This window comes from Osmerus mordax, chromosome 5 (genome assembly GCF_038355195.1).
Source record: "Osmerus mordax isolate fOsmMor3 chromosome 5, fOsmMor3.pri, whole genome shotgun sequence".
In the NCBI taxonomy this organism is placed as follows: domain Eukaryota; kingdom Metazoa; phylum Chordata; class Actinopteri; order Osmeriformes; family Osmeridae; genus Osmerus; species Osmerus mordax.
In genome coordinates, this window is record NC_090054.1 from 17,219,059 (window position 1) to 17,246,654 (window position 27,596).

The following is a 27,596-nucleotide window of genomic DNA, read 5'->3' on the forward strand; positions in this document are numbered from 1 at the left end:
GTCGGTCCAGCTGCGCTTCTAATTGAATAGCCTCTCTTCTCTCCTCCCTCCCTTCACCTCACGGATGCTGCGTCTCAGCTCCGCACAAATCCCATGCGGGAAAATGTACATGGCATAGAATAGAATAGAATCAAATAGAATAGAATATGCTACAGAATTAAACATGTCAGACAAAATTCTGGTATTGGAATTGTTTAATTTTAAATGTAACTTATTTTAAATACACAGACAGGCCTAAGGCTTGTATGTTGTTTATAGTATTTCACAGGCCAATTACAATTAAATTGGCTATCTAACACAACCACTTATTTTATACAATCACTACCAAGACCCAAGAGCAATGAGGTTCTCTCAAGCGCCCGGCCTTTAGTTTATTTATGAAATTACTGTCTGCTAAACCCATTATGTGAGTGTAGAGAAAGCTTAAATTGGTCTTCCACACCTAACGGTGTGTTTGTGTGGTGAGTGAACTTACAATAGAATAACCTGGTTTTATAATCGTCATATTGTATATGTGTTGTATTTGTCATTCTCGATTCATTGCTATAATTCCTGTAAAGGCGCGCTCTCCTTTCACGTTTCCAAAGGATGCTCCTCCCTGCCCTGTCCCACTGTTCCTTTTCAAGTCACATGGGGGTAAAGTCACCAATCAGGGTGTAGCTCATGCAGCTAAGCATCCCACGGCCAGGGTCCGACAGTCTAGGAACGATGGCGTCGCCAGTGGATTGTTTTGATCAAAGTTGTTGGAACTTTTCTTTTGGGCTGTTATTCTGCAACTAAACGGTGGATTCTGCTCTCAGCCTTTATAACAACGCAATGAGAAGAAACCAGCCTGGCAAAGAAATGCCCAACTTGTGTTCAAAGTTTTCAAGTGTCAGTGTGCAGTCAAATGGGCTGACCTAACAAGGCTAGCTAAGCTACGGGGAGCTAAAGGTTTGGAATGCGATTTAACTGTAACGTAAACTAGTCAACTGGCAGGCAAACAGGCAGAACTTTGACGCCAGTAGGTGAATATGTTTCTATGGTGTGTTATTGGATAGTATCGTCGTTCATGAACGGAGTTTGTTAGTCTTAATTAATCTTGCAGGTGATCTTGTAGCACCTGAGAAACCTCATAGCTCGATAGATAATTCAGGAGCTATTTCACCAGCTAGTAGTAGCAGAGATAGCTAGTCTTGAAAAAACCCTTGCAGGTTGTTTAATCAGCTGTTTTTTGCCCATGGACCAAGGAAAGACAAGTTTAAGTAGGCTACTCAAACAACACATTGTTCTCATGCTAGACATATGAAGTAAAAAAAAAGTTAAAATCAGTTAGCTGGGTTTCAGTATTGACCCACAAAGGTACATTTTACAGAGTGGCGACGTGGATTACTAGCAAGCTATCTAGATAGTTTCTGACTCGCTCGCTCTTAGCAGGCAGCACAGGACTTTGGAACACGTACGACCCAGGGCCGTACATCCACCCCACTTGCTCAGTCCGTGTCGATATAATTTGCCCTGAACTTCGCACAAACTCAGCTAATGCGTTTTCTGAAAAAGTGTAGTTGTCTGTTATCATTTTAGGGTAGATTTTGCATCAACAGCTGTGCACCATATGGTGCGGCTACAGTCACCAAGAAATGGATGTCTCGTTGGCCGGTTCCCCAAACGGTGACGGGCGGCCACACAGCAGTGGAGACCATGCGTGGACGGAGTCCCCCTCCGCAAGGGCTTGGGCTCACTCCGCTCCGCTGTGTCCCCGCTCGCTCTGGACTGCCATATATGACTACGATGGTACCGGAGAAGACGAACTCAGTCTGCGACAAGGGGATGTCGTGGAGGTACTCTCTAAGGACGCAGCGATATCGGGGGATGAAGGATGGTGGACGGGTAAAATTAACCATCGAGTGGGGATTTTCCCCGCAAACTATGTTACCTATCAACCTGCTATTTACAGACTTCCCGCCGGTGGCACGGTGGGGGTGCGGGAACGTGTCCCCATCGCTCCTGTTCCAATAGTTTTCACTGAACTGGTTTTAGAAGAAATCATTGGTGTTGGTGGATTCGGTAAAGTTTACCGAGGGACATGGAAAGATCAAGAAGTTGCTGTGAAGGCAGCCCGGCAAGATCCCGATGAGGACATCACAGCAGCGGCAGACGGTGTGAAGCAAGAGGCAAAACTGTTTTCTATGCTTCAACATCCCAACATTATAAAACTGGAAGGGGTTTGTCTTGATGAGCCAAACCTGTGTCTGGTGATGGAATATGCGCGTGGAGGGACCTTGAACAGGGCTTTGACAAGCGGCAAAATCCCCCCTCACATTCTGGTCAACTGGGCGGTACAGATCGCTCGAGGCATGCACTACCTACACGAGGAAGCTGTGGTGCCCATCATTCACCGAGATCTGAAATCAAGCAACAGTAAGCGTTTCTCTGTTACTCCGACCCCAACCCAAACTAACATCCTAACTTACTTTGTTAGATGAGTGTATATAGTCTACCTTATATGGGTATACATTCTCGACACAAATACACTGTCAGACTAGCCTACTCATGCATGGAGAAGGTTACCTCAGTCTCATGTAAAGATGAATCGGCCTATTGATAAACCAACCTCAGATTCTTTGTCATCCTATGCATGGATTTTATTTTATTGAAAAGTTTGATGGTATTGTGGGTTTCAACCAACTCACAGTACTGGCCATTACAAGTAACCTACAAGGTCCGTTTTTAATGACAGGCTGGCAGTCTGTGTGGGACTGCTTCCTCCCAGCGGTCTTCCACAACCTTTCACCATTCCAGCTGTTTGTCAATGCTTCTCAAATTGATTCCCGTGAATGGGCCTGCTACAGTGTGAAAGAGCTATGTTTAAATCTTTACAATTGTTGTTTGTCATTTGTGATGCATTAAGTGTGTGTGTGTGTGTCTGTTTGAGAGAGAGGGACAGTGTTAGAGAGTGAGACGAGCAGGCCAGATGAAGAAATGGGTTAATATGTGAGAGTATCTAGAGAGGGACATGGTGTGTTTATGGGATGGGGGGAAACCCCACAAGAGGATGTGAAATTAGGTCAGAATTTGCTCAGCTGGACACCTCATGTTGTTCAAATACAGACCTTGAGAGCCCCCACCCTCCATCCTGGCCCTCAGCTCATCCCACCACATGCTCTGCTCTGACAAACAGTGAATCAGATTAGGTCTAGGTCAATAAACTACTTGTTTTACCATGGTTTATCATGCCTAAGATATGTTGAAGTGGGCAACATGGATGGAAATATAAATGGACAAATATAAATTGAGCTGAAAAGTTCAAACTGTAAGTATCTCAATGCCAGTGTCGGAACAATAGGGTAGTGTAGGCAGGCTTAGGGACTAGTTATTTTGTCCATATTTAGTCAATATAGTCAGACTTTGGTGCGGTTTCCTGTTGTACACATACCTCTATAAATAACAAAGCGCTGGGTGTTATTCATCATTCTATTTTTTTTTTCTCTCGCATGCACTTAGTCTGCAACACAAAGCTGGGTATCTCCTCCACTGTGGTATGTGGATAGTAGCTGGTCTTATCAGCTCTGGAGTTCCTGGATGGTGAACCTTGTAGTGGGGTAGGCTAGGCAGGTTACCTGGAGGTGCATTCCACAGGCACACATGCTGCTTGTGGGACTGATAATCTGATCTGTGGGTCATATTGACAGTTCTCATCCAGAGTGGTAGAAGTCTGGTTATCGTGCCTCTGCAAAGTGCACTTTACCCATTGAAGACCATCGACTGTTGTTAGATTATAACGAAGATGCCAGAAGGAAAATGAGTCTTTCACTTAATCAGGTTGGGTTAAGTAGACACACACACAAATACAGGCACCACGCATTCCTAACACCAGTCAGTTTGTTTGTCTTGCCACTCCATTGCGACTTGCAGACAATATAGGTGACTCGCTGACTTTAATTGGAAATACAGCCTCCCTTCAAATAGTTCCACCATCCATCTCCTAACCAGTGGACCAGTTTCAGTTGCAGATCGAAGCATCTTTAGACCATCTACAAATGCCAACACACACACAGTGGAAGAAATAACACGTTTGTTTAGGAGCAAACATTTTGAACGGACCTTGACAGTCAGCCAGGGGCACCCCTCTCTTAGCCAAGACTGCGCACTCTGTAGTTTCATAGCTAAGCCCCGGCTAATCAGCTCACCAGCCAATCGGAGTGCAGCTTAGAAAGTCTAACATCTGTGGAGAGCATTGTTGTTCAGGCTTCTCTTTACCAGACATTGTTGACCAGGGCAAATTTAGGGTGTGCATGCACACACACACACACACACACACAGTCAATGCCAACTGCCTTATGCCTTCCAAACTGGCCAAACTCATTTATCAACCTACACTTTATTGAGTACACACACAGCCTACATTTATTTGGTCAATGATTAACATTAAGGGGGAATATGTCGAAGTCAGAGAGATTGTCAGGTCTTTGTGTTGCGCCTAATCTGTTAATTCCTCCGTCCCAGGAGGAATGTGGCTAATGAGGACCAAAAGCTTAACATAAGTTTGCACAATGGAGTGGTCAAGCACTGGTTGCTAGGTGACTGCAGCCACAAGAATGCTTCGACTGCAGGGTCCCAGAGCCTTGTTTTCATTATATTTAATCTCCTCAAGAGCTGCAACTCTTTTATTACTAACCAGGGTAAATCCTCACTTCCTCCTCCTCCGGGACTGAGACTGGAGGACGGCGCAGTAGTGCAGAGGGACCGCAGCCAGGTAGCTGGAACCAGGAGCAGGCCGAGACTACCAATGGCAGCCACACTGAAACCTGGCCCGACGCCAGCCCTCATAACATGCTTCAATTTTATAGTTTCGGGCCCAATGGATCCTGAGTTGCAAGAATGTCAGGCATGCGTGTTTGTTCTAGAATGCCACGCGGTAAAGAAAAAAAACACCACCTAACAATACAGTTAGTGTCCTGTTAGAATGTGAGCAGGGTTTTTCCCTTATTTTTTCATCTTCCCTCTCTCTCTTTCGTCAGCAGTTAAAGAAGCATGACTACATGTTGCAGGGCAACGTCTGAATCTCTCCCCTGCCGCCGGTCCCCATTGAGAGCGCAGACAGTTACTGCCGTCTCTCCGGAGAGAGAAAGGACAAGGGTGAAAGGAAGAGTGAGGATGCTTTCAGTGTTTTGTTAGGGCCACTAAGGCAGCAAGGTCTATTGTCAGACACTGTGAATAGAAGAAGGGCCAAACAACTGGCGAAACCTGACGCAGGCCAGCAGTGTTAGCTGCTGTGGAGGTGGTTTGTATTGGAACCATTCTCAGGATGAGTTAGCGAGGCTCATCTCTTGGAGTTAGAAGAACTCCCTCTTGGTCTAATGGTTGATACTTGACACGGCTAGCTGGAGATAAGGGTTCGATCCCTGTAGATACTTAGACTATCTGCCACCATGTTCCACTACCAGGTAGACCGTCAAGGTCTTCTCCACTGATGACACAACACTGTTACAGGACATAGGCCTAGCTATTGCAGGAGCAGTGTCAATTCCCCTTGAAGTTTGTATGATGTTTGGTGTAGGATTAAAAACTCAGGGGGGACTCAAACTCTGATCTGAAGTCTGAGAAAGCGGGAGGAGAAATCATTTTGGAGTGTGTGAGTCCAAGGTAGTGGTCCACTCCCCTTGACAGATGCCTGTCCTTGGGGCTGTGTTCTGGGGCTGTGTTCTGTGGTGTCCCCCGCCTCAGAAGCATGGGTGTCGTCACCAAGCCCCAGCTCAGCTCCAGTTCCCAGCCTCCCGTCGGGGGCTGACAGCCACAGTGGTGAGAGGAGGAGCAGGCCAGGGGCACTAGGCGAACATAAAGGCCAAGCCGGTTCCTGTTACCCTGTCTGACCATCAGTCAGGGAGGGGCTGGGGCTGTCAGCATATCCATGATGGGAACAAGGACCCAGGCTGTACATCAATGGTAATTAGGGTTCACCTTCAACAACCCTATGTATCAATGTTGACTAAAGGTAAGGAATCCATGGAATCGTGGAGACGGCAATGAAGTCTTATTCCATAAGTTCTCATACAGGTGGAACCTGTTTGGAATGGAATGTCTATTGTCACATTCCCCCTCAGTAGACTGTAAATCATGTCAGTGTCAGTACTAATGGGACTGAGACTTTGGGATGTTGTAGGGGGTCAGATGGCTGAGAAGGTTGTAGGTTCGATTCCTGGCCGTGCAAAATTACGTTGTGTTCTTGGGCAAGGCACTTCACCCTACTTGCCTTGGGGAGAATGTCTTTGTACTTACTGTAAGTCGCTCTGGATAAGAGCGTCTGCTAAATGTAAAATGTATGTAATGTAACCCATTTCACCCACGACATAGACACAATTTTTCCAAGATGCTTTTCCAAGGATGTAAATATTTTTATGTGACACTTCATCAACCAACTTTGCCAAATCAACATCAATTATTTCAGGGCTTTGGCCATGTAATAACAGTTTCGGTTTAGAAAAGGCTTTTAGCCTTTATCAAAGGGGAACTGTACTTCTGCTTAGTAACAAAATCAGCTCAGTCTCGCCATAGTTGCCCTCCCCTTCCTCCTACGTGGGGACAGAGCCAATAGCCTCCTCCCTCTGGTCAGGTGTGTGAATGGGTTTTCTGTTGTCCTCTCTCATTGGTCAGCTCGCGGACTTCTTCATGTCCCATTCTGCTATTAGCCTGGCAGGAGTCAAGGTCGCGCGGTGGCACTTATCTGCCTCTGCACATGCCAAACTCTAGACTAGAGGATTATTAACTATCAACACTCTGACCATGAGAACACTGGAACAAGTCCCCCACAAAAAGTTCAATTGTTTATTAAAGACGCACATAAAATATGAAAAGTGTGTGTGTGTGTTGGCCCTGGCCTTGTGGGAGTCTTGAGACTGGAGGAGCCAAGGTCAGGGAGTGTTGATAGGGGATTTCAGACAGACTAACTTCTTATTGGGTTCTGTTACACATTCTCACACACTGACACACAGGTATCCGAACATCTCCTCTCATTTTCTGAACCAAAGGCAGGGTAATCCGATAGTTCTCACTGCATTTTTTATATTGTTATACTTTAAAGGAGTAACACAAAACAAGTGGTTCGAATGCACAGGAATGAATATATCAGTTGAAGTCTACCGTAAAGAAGGCTACAATCCTTTGCAACCACCTGATACCTTGTGGTGCTTATTAATGCCTAAAGGATGAAAGCAGGCATGTTTGGTGTTGCCTTACAGACAGGATTGGTGGCTCCTGATGACTTTCATGTGAAGAATGTTCTAGACCCGAGGACAGGCCTATTATAACCATGTCATCCGCACCAAGTGCGGAGATGGATGGAGAAGTGCATACTCTGCTGCTGGCGTGCAGATGTCCTGCCAATGTTACCCCATCACATGGCCACAACCCTCCCTCTCTTTCAACCAACATCTTCCCTGTTTCAACTATTTTTTCTGGTTTTCTCTCTCCTCTGTTTTCTTTTTTTCCACCCCCACTCCAGTTTTACTACTTGAGAAGATAGAGAACGATGACATCGGGAGGAAGACGCTCAAGATCACAGACTTCGGCCTGGCGCGGGAGTGGCACAAAACCACCAAGATGAGCGCCGCCGGCACCTACTCTTGGATGGCGCCAGAGGTCATCAAGTCCTCGCTTTTTTCCAAGGGCAGCGATGTCTGGAGGTGAGCACCAACTTGGGAATCCCCAAGTTTCATTGGGGGAAAGTCATAAATATGACTCTGAAGGAGTCTTGTCGCTGCGCGCGTCGCTGTGTGTGTTGATGGACGTGTTTCTCCCCTCAGCTACGGTGTTCTACTGTGGGAGCTGCTCACAGGCGAGGTGCCGTACCGGGGGATAGACGGCCTGGCGGTGGCCTACGGTGTGGCTGTCAACAAGTTAACCCTTCCCATCCCCTCCACCTGTCCTGAACCCTTCGCCAAGCTTATGGAAGGTAAGCTCTCACACTGTACTTAACACTCTCTTTAGCAATCCCCTTATGCATGTTTATAGTGTGGGGAGGCTGCAGCCACAAGATTACAGAGGCGGAATAGATCCAGGATGGGGAAATAACCAGGAGGGTGTCGGCTCAAACCTCCAGTTTAACACGTTTTGAAGACTGAAGATAGCGAGTGTGTTTGTGCGCTGCTGTGTGTTGCAGAGTGCTGGGACCAGGATCCTCACGTGCGTCCCTCGTTTGCCTGCATCCTGGAGCAGCTGAGCGCCATCGAGGAGGCCGTGATGGCCACCATGCCCCAAGACTCCTTCCACTCCATGCAGGAGGACTGGAGGGTGGAGATCCAGGAGATGTTCGACGAACTCCGCACCAAAGAGAAGGTGACATCTGCCTACTGTCTTCTTTGAGTGTCGGCCGCGGACGCCACAGGCACAGACATATTAGGTGGACGTGTTAGGGCAGGTCAGACCAGTCTAAATGGGTTAACCATCCGTGTGTGTGTGTCAGTAGAGAGAACACCACTCGGGCCAAAAGGGTAGCCATGGGAGTGATCTGATCGGCTTTTCTTTTAATTGGCTACCCTCTGTAGCCGAGCTAATCGTGTGTCTAACAAAGCTAACTATTAGCCCTGGACTGGTTTCAGCATTTCCCTTCGTTAAGACCATAAGCTGCTTCCTCCTAAGTCAGCTCTCGTTAGGCTAAATGGGATTTGTTAATGCTGGATGCCGGGAGAGGGAGGCTGCTTCTGCACATTCAGCTGGATGATTAAGCACAACACTTGTCTCAAACTCGTATTGCTGACATACATTAATAAGTATGTACAGTTGGCCTCTTCCTGTTGTTTACTTATACATAACTGACGGCATGTCAGTTACCTGTAATTAGGCCTGCTTTCCGATAAACCTTTAAGACAAGGTGCTAGTTTTATGATGTATTGTAGTTATGTCCTCTAACAAATGACAACACTGTTTCAACTCAGCAGACGGATAATTTGTGCCTGGGTGGGCCTGTGAAGCAGATTTGTAGATGTCATTCTGGAGGGATTACTTTCTTTGCTGAGAAGAATGATAACTGGAGCAGCTTTGGGAATATGAAGAGAGCAGCTTATCTCTCTGCTGCTTCTGTGGCATGTGTGGCCAAGGCTTTTACATCCAGAATTACTCAGTTTAATCTGTTTGTTTCTATTCATCATAAATTCTCCAAGCTAAACTTTCTGCCTGCCTGCCTGCCTCTCTACCTGTCTGCAGTACCAGTCGCGCGTGCCGGCCGCTACATTACATTTACATTTAGTCATTTAGCAGACGCTCTTATCCAGAGCGACTTACAGTAAGTACAGGGACATTCCCCCGAGGCAAGTAGGGTGAAGTGCCTTGCCCAAGGACACAACGTCAGTTGGAATGACCGGGAATCGAACTGGCAACCTTCGGATTACTAGTCCGACTCCCTCACCGCTCAGCCACCTGATTCCCCCCTGTGTGTGCTCCCTGTAGGAGCTGCGTTCCCGGGAGGAGGAGCTGACGCGGGCCGCCCTGCAGCAGAAGTCCCAGGAGGAGCTGCTGAAGCGCCGCGAGCAGCAGCTGGCCGAGCGAGAGATCAACGTCCTGGAGAGGGAGCTCAACATCCTCATCTTCCAGCTCAACAAGGACAAGCCCAACGTCAAGAAGAGGAAGGGCAAGTTCAAACGCAGCCGGCTCAAACTGAAGGATGGCAACCGCATCAGTCTACCCTCAGGTGTGTGTGTGTGTACAGTATGTGTGTATAATGGACTATGTGTCTTTCTTTCTGTTTGTCTTCTTTGTGTTCTGGTCCTCAATTGTCGGCATGTCTTTCCAGCTGTTTCTCTGCATACCTTTTGGCTCCCTACAGCTCTGTGTACATCCCCTATGGTGGGTTCCAGGTGGATTACAGTTGTGTCCCCCTTCCTCTCCTCTGTGTGTAGACTTCCAGCACAAGATCACCGTGCAGGCCTCGCCCTCCATGGACAAGAGGCGGAGCCTCAACAGCACCAGCTCCAGCCCCCCCAGCAGCCCCATCCTCATCCCCCGCCTACGGGCCATCCAGCGTGAGTACAACTGCTGCCTGTAACCCGATGGGGATCAAACTTCGGTTTGTCACTCGCCCCCAAAACGATCATCTACACCCAATAGGAGTTCTTGCTGCCTGTTCTTGTTGTGAACAGGCCGCATTTTGACTTTGGATTTGTTATTTATGGATTCAATGTATGTTCTCGAACATGTATGTACAGCCCACACGTATGTTTCTCCCTCCAGTGTTCTCGCGTGTCGAGAGTGTGAGAAGAGACAGTATGTATGTGTATCACCAGGACGTAGACCTGACCAGCGAGCTCACACACTCCGCAGGGGTCAGGAAGACAGGCAAGCTGCTGTGTGTGCGCTCACAGGCTAACTTGTGGTCCACGCTAAGGATTCTGTTGGTTGGATAGCAGGATTCCCACTGTGAAGGGTCCTGTGCGCTCATTAACGTCATTCCAGATGTGGAGTGTGGTGTGCGCTTATTGGCTAACCTGATATCCCTGTGGCGGGAGCAGACTAACAGGGAATGATGCTATTTTTGTGCCTTTTGGATACAAACACACGTGGATTTTCACCAAGTTGATTTGCTGAGTTTACACTTCACAATATGCTAAATGGTTTGGCTAATGCTAAAATGTATTTGGGTCTGTCATCTGAGCTGATGATGAGCTGTTGTAGTGTATGTGAAGTCTTCAGGGTCGTACCTGGGTCCAGGGACTGTGTTTCTCTGTGGTTGTGGAAGGTGGAGGCTCTCTTCTCTAATCATCCCTTCGTTCCTCCCTCCTAACACTTTAATACCACCTCAAAGCTCCTGGCTAACACATTACTGACCAGACTCCTACACATGGTCCACAGACACTATCAACAGATTACTCATTTAGCATCCATCCATTATCTTCACAGATCAGGGTGCTAGGTTAGTGTTTGAAAATCAGTCAAGTCGTTTGTTGATTTGGTTCGTCGACCAGATTTCAAACTTGGTTGAGTGTCTGTGGACCATTTAGAGGAGCCTGTCCTCAGTTCAGGGTTTCCCAGACTCACGTGGTCTCCGTGGTTACAGTGACTCTGGACGAGAGCAACAGGACGTGGGGGCGGAGCACCAACTACCAGCAGGAGGAGTTTGAGGACGTGAAGAAGGGCATCAAGAAGAAGGGGAGGACCTGGGGCCCTTCCTCCGTCCAGACCAAGGACCGGCCCGCCTGCGCTGAGAGGTGAGAGACACGCCTCATCCATGCTCTCACATGGAACGTTTTATTTCTCAATTCTAAACGCACAAAAAAACAGTCAGGGATCATTGTGTGAGAGAATGAGAGGTCCCTGTGTTTGTCTGGCCCTGGCAGAGTGCGCCCGCTGTCGGATGGCAACAATCCCTGGTCCACCAGCCTGCTGAAGGGCCAGAAGGCTGTGCCCCTCGCGGCTCTGTTTGCAGAGCAAGGTTAGACTTGGGACACGGTCGTCATCCGTGACTGTCTGCTATCAACCGATAAAATACACATTGTTTTTATTGTGTGTTTCTAGTTGGATCATAGAAAATAACTATATTATATGTATTCCTACTGTATAGATTATCCGCAACAGTGAATGTACATCTCATGAATTCCGATGGGTCTCCAATGTTTCCGCCTTTACAGGGACCAATAAGGACGAGGCAGGCTCTCCAGAAATCTTAGACGGCTCCTCTTCTAAACCAAAGCAACTGAAGTTCCCCAACCAGGTGTACATAGATCTACCTCGGTGGAAGGACGAGCAGGCGCAGCCGGGCCTGGGAGGCGAGGCGGGGGGAGGGGACAGCCTGGACGACCCCTCCACCACCTCCACCTCCTCCGCCAGCACCACCCCCCAGCACACACCCACCAACAGCCTAAAGAGGGCGCTGGCCCGCAGACGGACAGACACCGTGCTCTACAGCTGCGGTGCTTTGCTGGCCTCCGTGGCGCTCGGGTTCGACCTCCGGGAGTCGCTCAAGGCCCCGCCCCCCGCCGAGGAGGCGGAGCTCCGGGAGGAGAAGGAGAAGAAGAAAAAGGAAGGGTTGTTCCAGCGAGCCACGCGTTTTCGCCGCAGCACCTCCCCGCCCCCTGGGCGGTCCCGGAAGGAGGAGGCGGGGCTGTCGCCGTCAGGCAACACACCTGGGCCCGTCAACCTCCTGTCCATGTCCTCCATCTTGGAATGCCACTCCACCAAGTGTCTGCTGCAGCCGGAGCCGACGGAGGGAGGGGAGAGCAGGCCCTCGGTCAGTCTGCCAGACGACCCCAGCCCCCTGTCCCCTCCGGAGGGCCAGAACAGTGGGACTGCAGCCAAGGCCCAACCTGTAACCCCAGAGCCAGAGCCCCAGGCCCAGCCTCCAGCACCAGTCTCCAGCCTCTCAACAGCCTCCCGTCTGAGGAGGAAGAAGTCTATTGCCAGCCAGAACAGTAAGTCTCTCTTAGATCTGTCCGTTTCATGAAGTAATAGTCCACTCAGCTGTCACAGAATTGCAGAGAGAATAGGTAAATTAGCATTTCAAAGATGAAGTGCTCACATTCTTCCCCATCTCTCACGCTCTCTGTTTCTATCTCGCGCTCTCTTTCCCTAGCTAACGGTACGTCCAGCTCACACCCCTCCACCCCAGCCCCTCCGGCCGTAGCCCCCCAGAAGAAGAAGCAGGAAAAGGAGAAGGAGAGTCCAGCAGAGAAGCCCGTGAAAGGGGAGCCAGCCCCCCGGCCCAGGCCCCTGTCCCTGCGCGGGAAGCCCCACTCCTGGGGCCTGCTGAGGGGCCGCAACAAGAGCTACTCTCTGGGACACTATTCTGGTGAGAAGAGCGCGCGCAACCTCAACATGGTGCTTTCCTCTGAGGGGGGCGGGGGATGCTCCCTCCTGGACGTGGACACGGAGGGGCAGAAGCGGGACTGCACCGTCCCCCTCTGCCGCATCCAGAGCTCGCCCGGGCGCCCTTCTGTCTTTGAACTGGAGAAGGAGTTCCTGTCTTAGCTTTGGATCTGGGGCTCGCCAAGCTGCCTTGACCCCCACAGCCGAGTCGAACACAGCTAGAATGCTAGACACAAGAATACAAAATGGAAAACAGACACACACCACCGTGTTCCAGTGTGCTAGCACACAGCTTTGTTTCAGAGTTCTAGAGCCTATCCCCATTCCAGAGTTGTAGTAACACACCATAGTTCCACCGTTCTACAACACGGCCTCATTCCAGGGTTCTAGAACACTCCTGGAGCTGACGCAGAATCGTTCCAAGAATGGGAACCTTCTAGAGTTGAGCAGAAACTCCTTCACCAGCCATTCCAGGGCGGCCCTCCCTCCCTCCTCCCTGCACACAGATCACTGCTGCTGCAGCTACAGGATCTCTGTCATGCATTCACCTTTTATTTATATCTGTATATGTTGATAGGTAATTTAATATGAAGACTGTACCCTAGCATCAGGTTTGTCATACAATGAAGGAATGCGTTCCATTGTTTTGTTGGAGAATTGTCAAGACGTGATGTGTACTCACACTGGTGTAGATCAAGGAGAACTTCATACAAAAAAAAAAAAAAAAAAAAGAAACAGTTGAACAAAAGAATGATGATTTTGCCTGTAAATATGTTTTGGTCCATTTTGATTTTATGTTGGTGATTATGTTATTCTGTTATCTGATTGTTTTTACGTGACCAATGCAACAGTGTTCAGAATCGACCAGGTCAGAGAAGTGCATATCTATCTCCTGGGTACAGTTTTGGACCAGACTATTTACTGGATTACAATGTTCAGCTGGAGTGGCAGTTGGTGACTGGGTCATTAAACACTGGAACGACTAGTACTGAACATCCAGTCAGAACATCTTATCGCTATTGAACTGCAACACTGTTAAAAACTACTGGATGAGTACTAGTTACTAGTACTAGTTAGACCTTTCCACTGAAGGATGCAATACCACTGTTTTACAAGGCTTTTAGCTGCTATTGGCTAGTTTTAATTAAACTCAGTTTGACTATAGATTTATAGGTTCTTTCAACTTTGTTTAAACGCTGTCTGAAAGAACTAAGACTTAAGTCCAACATCAATTTGATGTTGCAATTGTAGATACAAATATTTTATTTTTATTTTACAACATTATTGATAAAGTAGTAATGATGATCTTTTATGCCTAACAAAGCACATAAAAGCATACGTTCCTCGAAAATGATAAGCTATCCATTATGAGGACCATTGTTTCACCCAGTACAGCTAGACCCTGTGTAATGTGAACGTATTGCAAACGTTCAATGGTTTCACAATGTCTTCAGTTGTGTTCAGTCAGTAGTTCTTGCATGTGCAGCAGTACAATGGTACCAGAATGGGAGATGCTGATTGTTTTTTTTTTGGATAATTCAGTCCCATTATTTAATTAGGAGATTCTGAATCGTCTACTGTAACAGTCCAGCTATGACCTCAAACCTAGGGAGAGATCGGAATTTTGTTTCCTGTGTTTCCTCACAGTTGAAATAGAAAATTTGTTCCATTCAGGATGGAATTATATTTCTCTGTACTCACGTACAGATTTCTTGGGAAAAATAGCTTGTAATATTAAAACCCTCCTGCCTAAATCCATTTTATTGTGTTGTTTACAAAAAAGATTACTGTTTACAAAGAATGATGAATGTTTGACTGCTCTTGGATTAGGCTTCTTTGGTACTACTGAAATCAGCACTTTGTGTTTAAAGCAAACTGCATACTCCTCCGCTGGTTCACCTCAGTTGTGTATACTTGACAGACTACTGCTGCAGAGTACAATACACTGCCTTTGAGATCCCATTTTAATGCATGCCCATAACCTGATTGTATTGGGGTTCTTGTTATTTACCAACAATATGCTTTGAGGGTCACTATGGGGAAGAGACACGTTATCAAGTATAAACTTATTGGAAGATGTGAACATGAGATTCGTATGTTTTTGTATTATACAGTTTGACAGTATTGACCAAATAAGGTGGTTATTTTTCATGTACATCCTCCCAATCATCAGCTCTTTGAAAATGTGTCTCTCTGAATCAGGTGTAGCATTAGTGCCTAATGATCAAATGCTCAAATATATGGTTTGATTCTGATCTTGAACAACTTTGAATAGTGAAATGGTACTTTGTTAACAGTTCATATTTGTTTGTTTGAATGAATGAAATGCTTATGACGAATACTTTCAAATGTTGTTAATGAGTATTGTACGTGTGGTTGAACCTGTCTGATCAGACGCAGTACTCATTCTAGTTTCATAAAAACCTTAGTGTTGGAGAATGCTCCAGTGCCTAAAGTAGTTTCCCTCTTTTGGCTCTGAAATATGATCCTAAACCTACAGTGAGAAAAATGGCATATAGAGGTTCTTCAGCTTCCTTCATCGCGGTACTGTAAACCGGGAACAGACACGCATACTTATTCACTTTTAAAAGTCAATACATTCCTACTGCTGTGAACACTCTGGAACGTTCCATTGTCTTGAACAGACCCCAGTTGTTTCACCAAAGCTCCAGCTCTGTACACACCATGAGAGGCTGGTATCCACACTGTGTTGTTAACCAACCGTTTGGTTTGTGAAATGATATACTAGTCAAATTGACGGAAATGTATTTTATATAAAAACAAGCTGATTTGTTACGTAGTACCCGTGTATATATTATGTATTTGTTTTAGTGTCTCATTTTAGTACAAAAAAAAAAAATCCCTGTTAAATGAATCTACGGCAACTTCTGCTTTGACTAAGTTGATTTGAATTATTTTGTATACGTTATTCTTGATTATTCATGTATCATACACCTTCTTTGTGAGCAGGACTCCTAATGATCCCAGTCCCGTCTGTGGCCTTCTGTTACAACTCAAACCCAGCCCAAACTGAGAATAACTTAACTGTATTTCATCAATGCTGAAAGGATGTCTTGGGGTACTAGATTTTGAAATGTGAACATAACTATGAAGTGTGTCTCTCCGTATAGGCTGGTGGATGGCCCATAGGGATGGTGTTGAAGATAAAGATACAGTGTAGACTAGGATGAAGGAGACTATTGTTAATGACTCGCACAGGTATGACTGTCAGATCTGTACTGTCGTCTGAGAGAAGTCTGCAGAGATTTTTCTAGAACTGTCCCTTGTATAAATCAACCACAATAAAGATCTCTTCAAGGATATTTTTGACAAAGAAAAAACGTGTGTGTATTATTTTCGTAAACAAAACAATATATATTTATAATTTATTATATTGACAGATGGGTGGTATCTGTCACCCTATGTACTAAAGCAGGTGTAGACAGGCACACTGTTTGGGGTTTTATCTTACCAATGGCAATGTGCTGTAAAAGGTAACTCAAAAGTGTGACATCACTCCATAAAGGAGAAACGCAGAACTTAAAGGGAAATAATAAATTGACAATCTCTTAAAGCTGTAAAGTACAATCTGCCTGCAGGTACTACGGCAGGAGGACTTTCCCCACTTCGTACAATATCCCTGGCAGATGCCGTTCTCCAGGAACTAAGTCACGCCATCATAGCCTATATGGCTAGCTGAACAATGACACCAACACTGTAGATATTTGAATAGATACTTCTAGTGGACGGTAGCTAGTGCGTTAATCTGGGAAGGGAATGAGGTAACAAGGGGTGAAGAAACGTTTTTAAAAAATCCTTCCGGATGAGTGCCTTCAGTCATGAGAATATCTGGTGGCTTTTCCTGTTTGAGAACCAGAGCTCCTTCCATCCCTGCAGGAGAGAAAATAGGGAGAGAGCAGAGAGGTGTTGGTGGAGAAGGATGAGTAAGAAGAAGAGAAAAAAAAATTAGAATGGCCCACAGCCACTGCAGATACCTATCTGGGTGACTGTACTCATGTCACTGATCTATAAATACCCCTACAAGGGAGTAAGTGAGTTAGGGAGTAGTCAAATGTAATTATTGTCCCAAAGGCCTAAGTCCTCTATCTGGATCCATCCCTGAGGAGATATAGTATCTCTCTTGTCCTCTAATACTTCTCCCCTCATACTTTAATCTTTTGTCAAGGCAGGGTTTTCTGTCTTCCACAGGGGAATCCCGAGACTGTCCAACCGGTCCTCACACACACGTACTGAACACTTTCTGTGTCTCTACCCTCCTTTCAGACAATGCCTCTGTGCTGTTCTGCCTATCTCGGGTGATACTTGACTCTCAGGTATTACGTATGTAAGCTTCACCTGTTAATGGCTGAAGGATTGTGTGCTTACATACCACTATATGTGAGCACTGTATGGATACATGCTTGTTTTTCTGACTGCAGCACTGTTACTGAAAATGACACTCCAGTACCCGGTGTGAACCGTATACGTGTGTTTTCTGAAACATGTATGTATGTGTGCATACCTAGAGGAGTGTCCTCCCATGGTCAATGTGTGGAGACACAGTGGGCTTTGCCCCGGGGACTACTGTGTCTCAGTAGGGGCTGGATGCTCTGGGCCTGGAGGCAGTACCTGGTCCTGGGACTCAACTTTGGGATCATCAGCTGCTTGGAGCATCCCTCCACCTCAAACACCTCCTGCTCAGAAAGGAGACAGGGCATCTGGGGTCAGTACATGATCACTTTCTCATCGTAACAAAGACCTTTAGTTTCGGAGACGTAGAGTGTATTAACACAACAGACGCAGTGTTTACGGAATGTTACCTCCTTTCCATTGGGGGGTATGAGGTAGACTTTATAGGTCAGTCTCTGAAGCTTGGCCATGCTTATCCTCCTTCCGTTGGCTCTTCTGAGGGGCGAGCGAGGAGGGCGTAGCCGGACCACAATGCCTTGCTCCTTCACGCTCAGTCTCAAGATGGGCGAGCTAACAGATGCTGTGGGAGGGAGACCAAGAACACATCTCAGATGAACCAGTAAACCAACACGCCGTGTCAGGAGAAACAGTCTTCCTTCCCAAGTGTCTCATGTGAAGTACAATGTAGACATCTTTGTCCTGGTTTCTAGAGTCTGGGAATCTGTTACTGAATCTGATCTGATCTTTTTGGACTCCAGTGTGATACAACCTAAAGTCTAGTCTTGGCTAGTATGAAATGTTAAAGTTGATCATGATAAATGTGCACATTGTGATAAGATGTGGGCCGTAAAGACCTGATAAATGATCATTTTGGAATATTATATCTCAGATTATATTGGTCATCTTGAATATCCTTGCAAATGCTGAACCACCTCCTTTCTGGTAAGGGAGCCTATTGGGAGGTGTTATTTTGGGAGAGGATTATGAATGTAGAGCAGGATCTTGATAGAGCTCTCCATGTAGACCAGTCTGCTTGATTCCCCACCCTGACTCACTCTCCCAGCTGGGGTTGAACCTCGGGGAGAGGATCCACGCTGATTGGCTACCGGGCTTGGAGACAGAGACCTGGGCGTAGTACCACTCTCTGGGTTCAGAGGTCACCTGGCTGAGGTCACAAGTCAGCCTGCTAATGCTCTGGCACCCGTCCACATCACTCCACTGCTTCTCCCCATAGCTTGAGCACAGAGGAGGAGATAAGTACATGCACCTTTGGATTACAATTTACCTAACATCTCCTCTGCAGAAAAAGAAAGGATGAGACAATGCAAATTGTGTTTACAATGTGAGGTGGCCACGTTTCCATATCCCATGAACTATCAGCACACAGGAACCTACAACCATGTTAATGAGAGCAACCTAACACATCTTCTATGAAGGCTTGGCTGACACACAATACAGAAGATAATCCATTGTGAGCATATTATCTGCAGTCAGATTGATTGAGGATCAGTTCCTTCTCTCAGTGTTTGACTCACATCTTCCACTGGACATGGTAGCGCAGGTCACTGCTGGAGTCAGCCGGTGGAGCCCAGTGGAGGACATTTTTGTAGTCTAGAGAGATGAACCTCACATGCTGAGGAGAGAGAGATGGAAGATCCCCTGGACCTGGAATAAGACCAGAGTCTCAGCACACTAACAGAAAGAACACTTAACCCTCGTGGTGCCTTCGGGACACATGACCCAAAGGTTCATAACGAACCATCGTTGTGTTTACCCAATTTTACCCTATACAAAAACATTTTTTTTTTTTTTCTTTTAACCATTCCAATGTGGGGGTCTGAGACAGCCCGACAGTTAAAAGAAAATGCTTCACTTTGTTTTTGTATGAGGTAAATTTGTCGCAATACGACGGTGGGTCACAATGACTGATGGGTCAGAATGACCCGAAGATAACACAAGGGTTAAAGGACAATCTCTGTGGAGAAACACAAACTAAGGTTAGGAATCAGTCAAGGGGACACAAAGTATGGATATTATACACACACAGTAAATTGCTGACAAATTCAATGTGGTAGGACTCAATCAAACCTACATATAATATAAATGTGCAGGCCAAGTTGATTGCCAGCCAGCCAGTTTGCCATCCAGTCAACAATTCGGCTAGCGAGCCAGCCATGGTGAAGGTCTTACCTGCAGAGCAGGTGCTCAGGCAGATGCTCCAGAGGAGCAGGAGATCCAGGAGAAGCAGCGATGTCATGATAGCAGCTGGGGTGGTAGGAGCAACTGTACCACGCAGACCTCTATACCCTTTATAACAGACATTTCAAGTTCCCCTTCCTCATTCCTGCTGTTTCAATGAACTCCACGAACTATGAGCTTCCTGCGATTCAATGACCTTAAAAGGCAAAAGGCCAACACGTGTCCCTTTAGTTATGGATTCCAGTTGAAATAACTATACGGCAAGAGTTTAAATAACTGAGTGCATAGAATGTATATGCAACCTGATACATTTTAACATAACACAATACACCTGTACACATGTAAAACAACAGTCACATCCATGTGTGTGTCTGCCTTGGCATGTACATGTTTACACAATAGATGCAGTGTGCACTTTTGTGGGTGCCAGGTATAGCTGGGAGGGAAACTGACATTTAAAACACTTCCTTTTCCTTTCATAAACTTCCTGTTATGATAATAGCTCCATCCGCTCAGATGGGGCCATTGCATGCAATGCTGCATGCAATGGGATCTACTAAACATGATCATTGTAAAGTGCACTTCTGATCCTTGATTATGTGATTAACTTGCAGCATTTTGTACATCAATTTGAATAAATAAATAAAATGTGGTATGGTTTGATAAATATTAAATGACACCTGTACTAATTTGTTAGAATTTGTTTCTCTTTCAATTTCGAAATCCATTTCATTTCATTCTCACAAGCTATTTTATCTGTGTTTTATGCATGTCCAAAAATACCTCAGAGAAAAGTTAGCCTCTTGCTGAACATGGGTCAGAGGTCACTTCTTGAACATACTGAGAGTGTGTAAAGTGACATGACCAGCAAACACTCATCTGGCCCCTCTTTCCTAATTTGGTAATACTGTGTGTCTGTGTTCCTTCCCCATAAGTCTAACACACTATTCATTCAGTACTCAGTGTGTCGACTTTAATGACACGTACATTTGCTTCTTCTTCCTGCGGTGTACAATTGCGGTGTCATTATTGCAAGAAGCAAAAACTGTATGTTTTTATCATTTGTTTAACTATGCAAAGAGAAACAATGGTGTAGGTAAAACATGAAATTCCATTTAAAGTATTTTACACAGTTATGATTACAAAGTGACACAAATCAAGTAAAAGAGAAGACATTGTACTGGTTTTAGCAAAGCTGTTAAGGATACACTTTTATAATCTGATCTATTTTCCAGATAAGGGTCCTGAAATGGAATAAACCAGGAGACGTCCAAAAGGCTTGAATACAAATAACAGCACTAAAGTAAAGTATCCCTCAATGATCCTCTGGCTTTTAACATTCATACACGAACGAAATGATGAGTCCCTTTTCAAGACAGAGCATGTGCAAGTGGTTTATATCACTTGTAGGCCTCTACTATGTCTCCAGCATCCATCTCGACTATAATATTGTCCCGCCTTTCGTAACCTGAACCAGCTTGTAGATCTTCCCTATTGTCCAACTGAGCCTCCTCTACCTCTTCAACCTCGCCCTGCAGGCTCGACTCATCACGGGGTAATGCTGTCACATCCTCATCGGTCACCTCCTGGGTCGGCCGAGGGATGGGGAAGCGGAAGTGGGTCTGCTGTCCCGAGGAGCCAGGGTCGGAGTGTGCAGGATGGAGGTCGGTCGTGGGGGTCTCCACGAAGAGCAGACGGCTGCAGCCGTCGGAGGAGAGGCCAGTGGGGTCCTCAATAACCGGAGATATGTTGGTTGCCTCTACTAACAGCGGGTAGCCATTCACCCCTTTCAGCATCTTGGTCTGGTGCAGAAAGACATGGTACTGAAGCACAGATACACGAACAGGAACGTTCACTCACAAACAAACAATGTGACTGAAAATGAGGTGACAGTTGATACTCACTATAGACTCGGGCAGAGGGATTTTGGTCCATTTTCTGAAGACCAAGTAAAGTGCACAGCAGACAGCCAGGATTATTATGACAGGGAGCAGGATATAGAGGATGGTCAGGGAGGCATCTAAATAGGGCAAAACGCAGTGGGTTGATTTATACGCACACGCACATATACCATCTGGATACAAATGTGGAGACTGAACACACACGCACAGAATACAAACATCTCACCCTTGGTTGGTGGAGGCTCGTCTATGCAGATGAGCTCAGGAGTCGTAACAGTTAAGGCATCCATGAACCCTTTAATGTTCACACAGTGTTTGTCTGCTGCCATCTCCGCCGGTAACCAAGCCTCACATTCATTGTCTTCGCTGTAGCAGAATAAATCATGTTTCTTCTGGGGACAGGAGAGGGGGTGCAGAGTCAGGTGACAGCAAAGCAGTTTTCTGAGTCAAATTGTTCAATGTATTGTTGGGACTGCCTATGTTTTCAAAAGAATGTCTTCCACACTGCAGTGTGGTCCTGATCTGCTACTGTAGCATCTGGACATGGACAACAACTGGACATGGTGTTTCAGTTGACAGTCTGGCAATTTTCAGCTGTTTGATTACTGCTTTGGAGTGTTTCTTGTTTTGTTCTACATTTTTCATCTGAATCCCATTTCTACAGAGGATTTATGCCTCTTGCCAGACCATTACTTACTTATATGTTAATGAAAATAATCTGTTCCTTACCTGGTCCTTAGTGATGATGACGTAGTCAAATTTCGTATTCCTATCTGATAGTTTAATGGCCTCTTTGTAGATGTGAAATGGGTGGGGGAAGTAGACCTTGACATGGTGATCTGGTTGGACAGCGATGTTGACCGAGGGGAGGTCCACTGAGCCTGAAAACAACACAAACCACGTTTGAGAACAGACTAGTGAAAGACAACACAATTCCATTCACATACGTTTTTCTTTGTGTGATTGTGTGTGTGTGTGTGCGTGTGTGTGTGTGATTGTGTGCGCTTATGTGTGTGTGTGTGTGTGTGTGCATTTGCGAAACAAAAGTGACTGCTCACAAATCTGATTGGAGGAGGACCTGCGATCATAGCTGAACGTGGTGTCGGAGGCACGCTGGGACTCGTTCTGACCAGACACGTTCACATAGACGATATAATCATCTCCAATGTTTTCCTGTGTTGCCGCGGAAACGTTGCAGTAATAGGCTGGGGTGTCAGTACACACCTGCGTGCGCATGCTGCGAAGGAGAGAAAGGAGACAATGTCGCTACAAAGTAACGAAGGACAATCGTAACATATATCATCATCCCCCACCACTAGCAATGACTTTTTGAGTAGATGTCCCAAAGACTTTAGCTGTGGTGTTCTGAAGTTCAATAACCGCCCAGTGTTAAATGAGCTCAGTGCTACGGTTGAAAGGATTCATGTTACCAGAGCATTGCTCCATACACAAACAACATGTGAAGAAGTCAGGGCTCACCCCTCATAGTAGGATTGTAGGGTGACGGTGAAGCGAGGCTGCAGCTCTGGTTGGCTGTGGTTCCAGTACACCACAGTCTGCAGGTTGTGACACACTATGGTCACATTCTCTACCGGGAGCACTGTGTGAGGACAGGAAAAGTGCCATCGTTAAATAAGTGAACTTCAGTACAATGTCAATTGGAATTTCAGTTGGAAGAAGGAATGCTTTTTCTTTTTACTTATCAGATGATAGCCTAACTGTTGAGATAGCAGATTAATGAATCCAGTAGCCTGTAAAGGATCGTGTGCTTTCACCCATCAACTTGTGTTCTGTCTATAGGGAGAGGAAAAAAACATTGAGAACGGTGCAATGTTTTCCTCATGTTGCTATACCCTCCAGTCTCCAGCAGAGGGTAGGCTTGTACCACTGGAAACCTATTTTGTATGCCACTGCCTAACCTAAACAAACAAAAAATGTACTGATATCCTCCCAGGAGACACATCAGACTCCTCAATAAAGGCAGGGACAAAAGTATTGTAATACTGAAAATACTGTCGAAAATAAACAATCTTGACAAAAACAACACAAAATGTCTTCTGCTTAATTCCAACTCTGGTTAATGTAGTAAAAATGTATGTAAAGACATTCACTTCCCTCACGGACAGCATTGGAGTTGGCCCATATTGTGAAATCACAAACGCCGACACGCTTATCCCTTTTCAACCAACATCTTGTGGGTTACGTTCTGGTAATAGAAGGCAACAATGGAGAAGCCAAGATGTTGAAGTGAAATTGTAGGGAAAAAAGTGTGCAGTGCACTGAACCCAATGCTTGGTGACTATGCTATGCCGAACTAGTCGAAGAGATAGCCAAGGCGGGGTGGCAATTGAAGGCAAGAGAAATCATAAACAAACACCCACGGTTGATGTCACATCCTTGAATACAATGGCTCCGGACAAACCTGGTGGAAAAGCTGGCTGGTTTGCCAATAACACAGCACCAAGGTTTAAAGAATCCTGAACGTAACCAGTTCAAGAACCAGAGCCACTTGGTGGAAAAGGGAACTGAAACCCGGTCGCCTGTCATTCCGACCAGCAACGGCCTGACGTGAATGTGGCTGTGTCTCTGGGTTACACAGGATGCATGTTATACGATAGAAAAGATACCGAACCAAGGCAAAGATTATCGTTTCCTGTCAACATGAGTAGTCTACAAATCCAAACTACCTTAACCTAGAAGCCCAATCTTGTAGTGTTTAAGAATGGGCTAATACTACAAATGCTGTTATTCCCTTTCACTACCCCTTCAACCTTGTATAGTAAACATACACTCACAAATCAAAACCTAGGCTAGTAATAGCCTGCGTGCGGATGACAGGTGTGAACCACATTTCCGTACTGAAAGGAAAGCCTGTCACCACAAACACAATCCTGTGATATGAAACACACACACAATTCCAAGAGGTTATCAATGATGTCATATACTATTGTTTAAAAAACTTTGTCAAACCCCACATGAAACAACTCATTGTTAAGCACGTCCAATGAGGGTGTGGTTAGACAGAGTCATGGGAAACAGCCAAGCACGTCTGCCAACAAACTCACAGGCCTCCATACTGTGAACACACTTTTCCAAAGCTGCCATCTTGGACAAAACTTCTATTGCTTTCCAGACATGCCATTATCCGATTACTTTTAAGCCAGAATCTGAAAACATGACTTGACCTTGTGAAATCTTTCTGAATCGATAGAAGAGTAGGAGGCATGCCCCAAAACATAAATAGGTTAAAATTTTATGAAAAAGACGGTGTTTGCAGATAAAAGACACTCATGCAAATTACAAGAGCAACAGCAAACAACTGTTTCACAAGCTGTTCTGCTTTTTGTATCTCTCTCTTCCTCTGCTACTACAATCAATTATAAGGAGGTTCAAGTTTTAAATTCCCAGTATATCCTGCATCATGTTTAGTGTGTGTATATTGTGTGTGTGTGGGAGGGGGGGTTACTTAACCCATCACACCAGGTCATCATGACTCATTACTATGAAACAGAAGGTTGGTTTCACCAACAATGTGGTGGAATGAAAAGCAAACTGAGAACCTTGTATGTTGTGGTCTGGCTGCCATAGCGTGTGACTACAACCTGCACCAGCATTGGTTTAGAATAACCACTGCTGTTTCATAATAATAATGAGTCATGATGAACTTGAGGACAAGACCCCTTCATAAACTAGCTACCAGAATTTGGATTGACACTTCTTGTTGGTTTGCTCTAACCGTGCGATGCTGTTGACATATGAAAACGAAATAATCAAGGTCCTCTAACATCAACAGGAAATCGGTTTGATTTCAGGTGGTGAATCTTGTTGAGTGGCCCTGTCTATACACTGTCTGTAAACACCAATGACATTATTATTATTTATTTTTAACCTGTTACCACCTGTCATGTTCGTAAGTAATAGGCTAAGTGTTAGTATTAACTAGCCGGGTTACTCTAACCTACTGAAAACGTCAAGTGGTAGCTAAGCTTCAAAGAACTGCCGACTTCTTAAAATTGTAGCCCATAGAAAAGTAGGAGTTCATTACTCAGTATGTATAACTATGATACGCATAACGTTTATTGCATTTTAAAGTGGAAAGATTATTTTAGCTAATGTTAGTACAGTAGGCCTACAAATTACTTACCGTACGAGGCGAGATTTTGCTTTATAAGAATGAAGTAAATGACCAAGAAAATTGATACATTCATTTTGTTTTCATGTGTACTACGCTGATGTAGACCTACACTATTAAATATTACTGTATATTAACATAGTATTATGGAATTCCGTGCATTATCGAGTAATTCCTTTTTCGCAGTTCCAGCCACACAAGTTCCAGCTTTTCTATGGCTGCCTCGCAGTCGGGTTTGCTCGAACAGGAATAACATTTCCGGTTGATTTCCTCAAAAACATATCTAAATAAAGGTCATAAAACAAAACGTACTCTTTATTATCTGATCGTGATTTTTTTTCTTAAAAAAACGATAGAAGGATACATTATAAAATATAAATAACAAACGAAATTATTTAATACTTTTCATTAGAACAGACTGTTAAAACCAGACTCGCGCCGCAATATCCTGGGAAAGAAATTCATTCAGGTAGCATAAGTGAAGAGGATACTATGATAGTATCCTCTCACTGCATTGAAAAATGAGTTGCATTTTAGGTAAAAATGCATTTAGGAACCATATGCCATTGTAATGGCACGTTCATTGTTTACACGTGTAAAGTGTACATTCATATTGACTGGCGCTACACACGGTTCTCTTGACCTTCAATTAGTGAGGTTGGAAAAAATAACTTTTGTCCCCTCAATAATGGGTGATTCAGGAAGGTGAAATACACCTGCACATGGAACAATATTGGCACATTTATAGGGTACAATTATTATATATTCTGATTCCTAATAGCTTACCCTCCTGAATCTTTGCATCCTCATGCTGAGGGTGCACAACAGTTACTTTTTTCAGCCTCACTAATTGTAAGTCCAGATTCACCATTCTTTTTGCAACCACTTTGCACCATTCTGAAACTTGTTTCTTGCGCAAACAACCAGACTGATTGATAGTTTTGGAAACCTAAATATATTTATAGTAACATGCTCTTGTTGTTGGTGATAACTGGTTTACAACCCAATTCATATTCCAGCAGGTTTTGCCCATGCTCTTATTTTGTAACCGGAAATGCTGTTCAGGACTATTGTGGCTTGTTTCATAGTTAAGGCTAGTCCATGTTATAAAAGAGGTACATGTTCAGACTCACAGACTGGGATTCACGGTACTTTCTTGCACCTGCGCATAAAACAAAGAATTTCAAAAGAAATATTCCAAAGTAGACAAGAGCCTACATGTAGAGGAAATCTGGGCAATGTGTCATTCGGTTTAAACTTGTTGGGCTTAACGTTTTGGCAAAAGGCATTTGTTGTAGATATCAAATACTCATCTCTGCTGCCCACCTAGCAAGCCCAGTCCAGCTGCTACAGAAGCAAACACTGGAGACAACACACAGAAATAAGAACACACACACACACACACTCAAAGAGAAGAACACAGCTAAAGAGAGATGGGGAGCTGTCTCTCTCAAGGTCTGCCGTGTTTGTGAGAAGATGTCTGATCAGACCCCTTTAAAGCTGACTGTGAAACAGGATCAGAGGCAGCAGTGTTCTGGCCCATCTTCACTCTGGGCTGGTGTTTCTCTGTCTCTCTCTTTCTCATAAACACACTGCACTTTGCCAGGCCTGTGTAGAGGTTGAGTGGGTCTTAGTAGAGATGACCATGGTCAATCTCCCCAGTCAGGGAATTCCATCCTGTTTGGTCTTGTTGGCTGCCTATGGTCTGCAGACAATACTTTTTGCCATATCACTGTCTGGGACACCTCCCCACATAACGCCAAACTCCTCAGACTCTGAGGTATCCGTTTCAACTCAGCGGGGGTGAGGCTTTTGACCCCATCGGTGACACCAGGCACCCAGGACTACTTTGTGGTGCAACGTCTGGAGCATCTGACAGTGGCCTACCCGTTGGAGCCATCCCACAGGCATGAGGTGGTGCATGGGTGGGACATCCGGGTGGCCTACCCCCTGTTGGAGCCATCCCACAGGCATAAGTTGGTGCATGGGAGGGGCATGTGAGCGGACTTCCAGTAGGAGTCTTACCCTTCCCCAATCTCTTCTTGTCCAGATTCAAACTATCAGAGAGGTTCAGCTTCTTTGTGACTTTGATATACTGATCATGATTTGGAGATGATTTTTATTTACCCGTGTTGACAGACACAATGTGTGTGTAAAGACAACGCAGAATTGTATTTGCTTGT

At 45.4% G+C, this 27,596-nt stretch overlaps 3 protein-coding genes across 4 annotated transcripts; 1 reads left to right on the forward strand and 2 right to left on the reverse strand.

Annotated features, from left to right (window-relative positions):
- Positions 1-733: 733 nt before the first annotated feature.
- Positions 734-16,085, forward strand: map3k21 (mitogen-activated protein kinase kinase kinase 21). The gene is made up of 10 exons (XM_067236382.1): positions 734-2,400; positions 7,481-7,661; positions 7,782-7,930; positions 8,138-8,313; positions 9,424-9,664; positions 9,873-9,995; positions 11,027-11,177; positions 11,307-11,401; positions 11,598-12,377; positions 12,539-16,085. The coding sequence occupies exons 1-10, from the start codon at positions 1,620-1,622 to the stop codon at positions 12,931-12,933; spliced, it is 3,072 nt and encodes a 1,023-aa protein (XP_067092483.1). The 5' UTR covers positions 734-1,619; the 3' UTR covers positions 12,934-16,085.
- Positions 16,086-16,088: 3 nt separating this feature from the next.
- il22ra2 (interleukin 22 receptor, alpha 2) lies at positions 16,089-19,456 on the reverse strand. Its single transcript, XM_067236383.1, has 6 exons — positions 19,372-19,456; positions 18,717-18,846; positions 18,237-18,415; positions 17,592-17,761; positions 17,294-17,465; positions 16,089-16,662 (listed from the first exon to the last, which is right to left on the reverse strand). The coding sequence occupies exons 1-5, from the start codon at positions 19,436-19,438 to the stop codon at positions 17,316-17,318; spliced, it is 696 nt and encodes a 231-aa protein (XP_067092484.1). The 5' UTR covers positions 19,439-19,456; the 3' UTR covers positions 16,089-16,662; positions 17,294-17,315.
- Positions 19,457-20,473: 1,017 nt separating this feature from the next.
- On the reverse strand, positions 20,474-25,637 carry ifngr1l (interferon gamma receptor 1-like). 2 transcript variants are annotated; one of them, XM_067236458.1, is made up of 7 exons: positions 25,426-25,637; positions 22,761-22,881; positions 22,340-22,518; positions 22,011-22,162; positions 21,508-21,673; positions 21,285-21,400; positions 20,474-21,182 (listed from the first exon to the last, which is right to left on the reverse strand). In XM_067236458.1, the coding sequence occupies exons 1-7, from the start codon at positions 25,487-25,489 to the stop codon at positions 20,781-20,783; spliced, it is 1,200 nt and encodes a 399-aa protein (XP_067092559.1). In that variant the 5' UTR covers positions 25,490-25,637; the 3' UTR covers positions 20,474-20,780. The 2 variants fall into 2 exon arrangements, with proteins under 2 accessions (XP_067092559.1, XP_067092558.1); XM_067236457.1 differs by having other exon boundaries at positions 21,490-21,673.
- Positions 25,638-27,596: the final 1,959 nt, after the last annotated feature.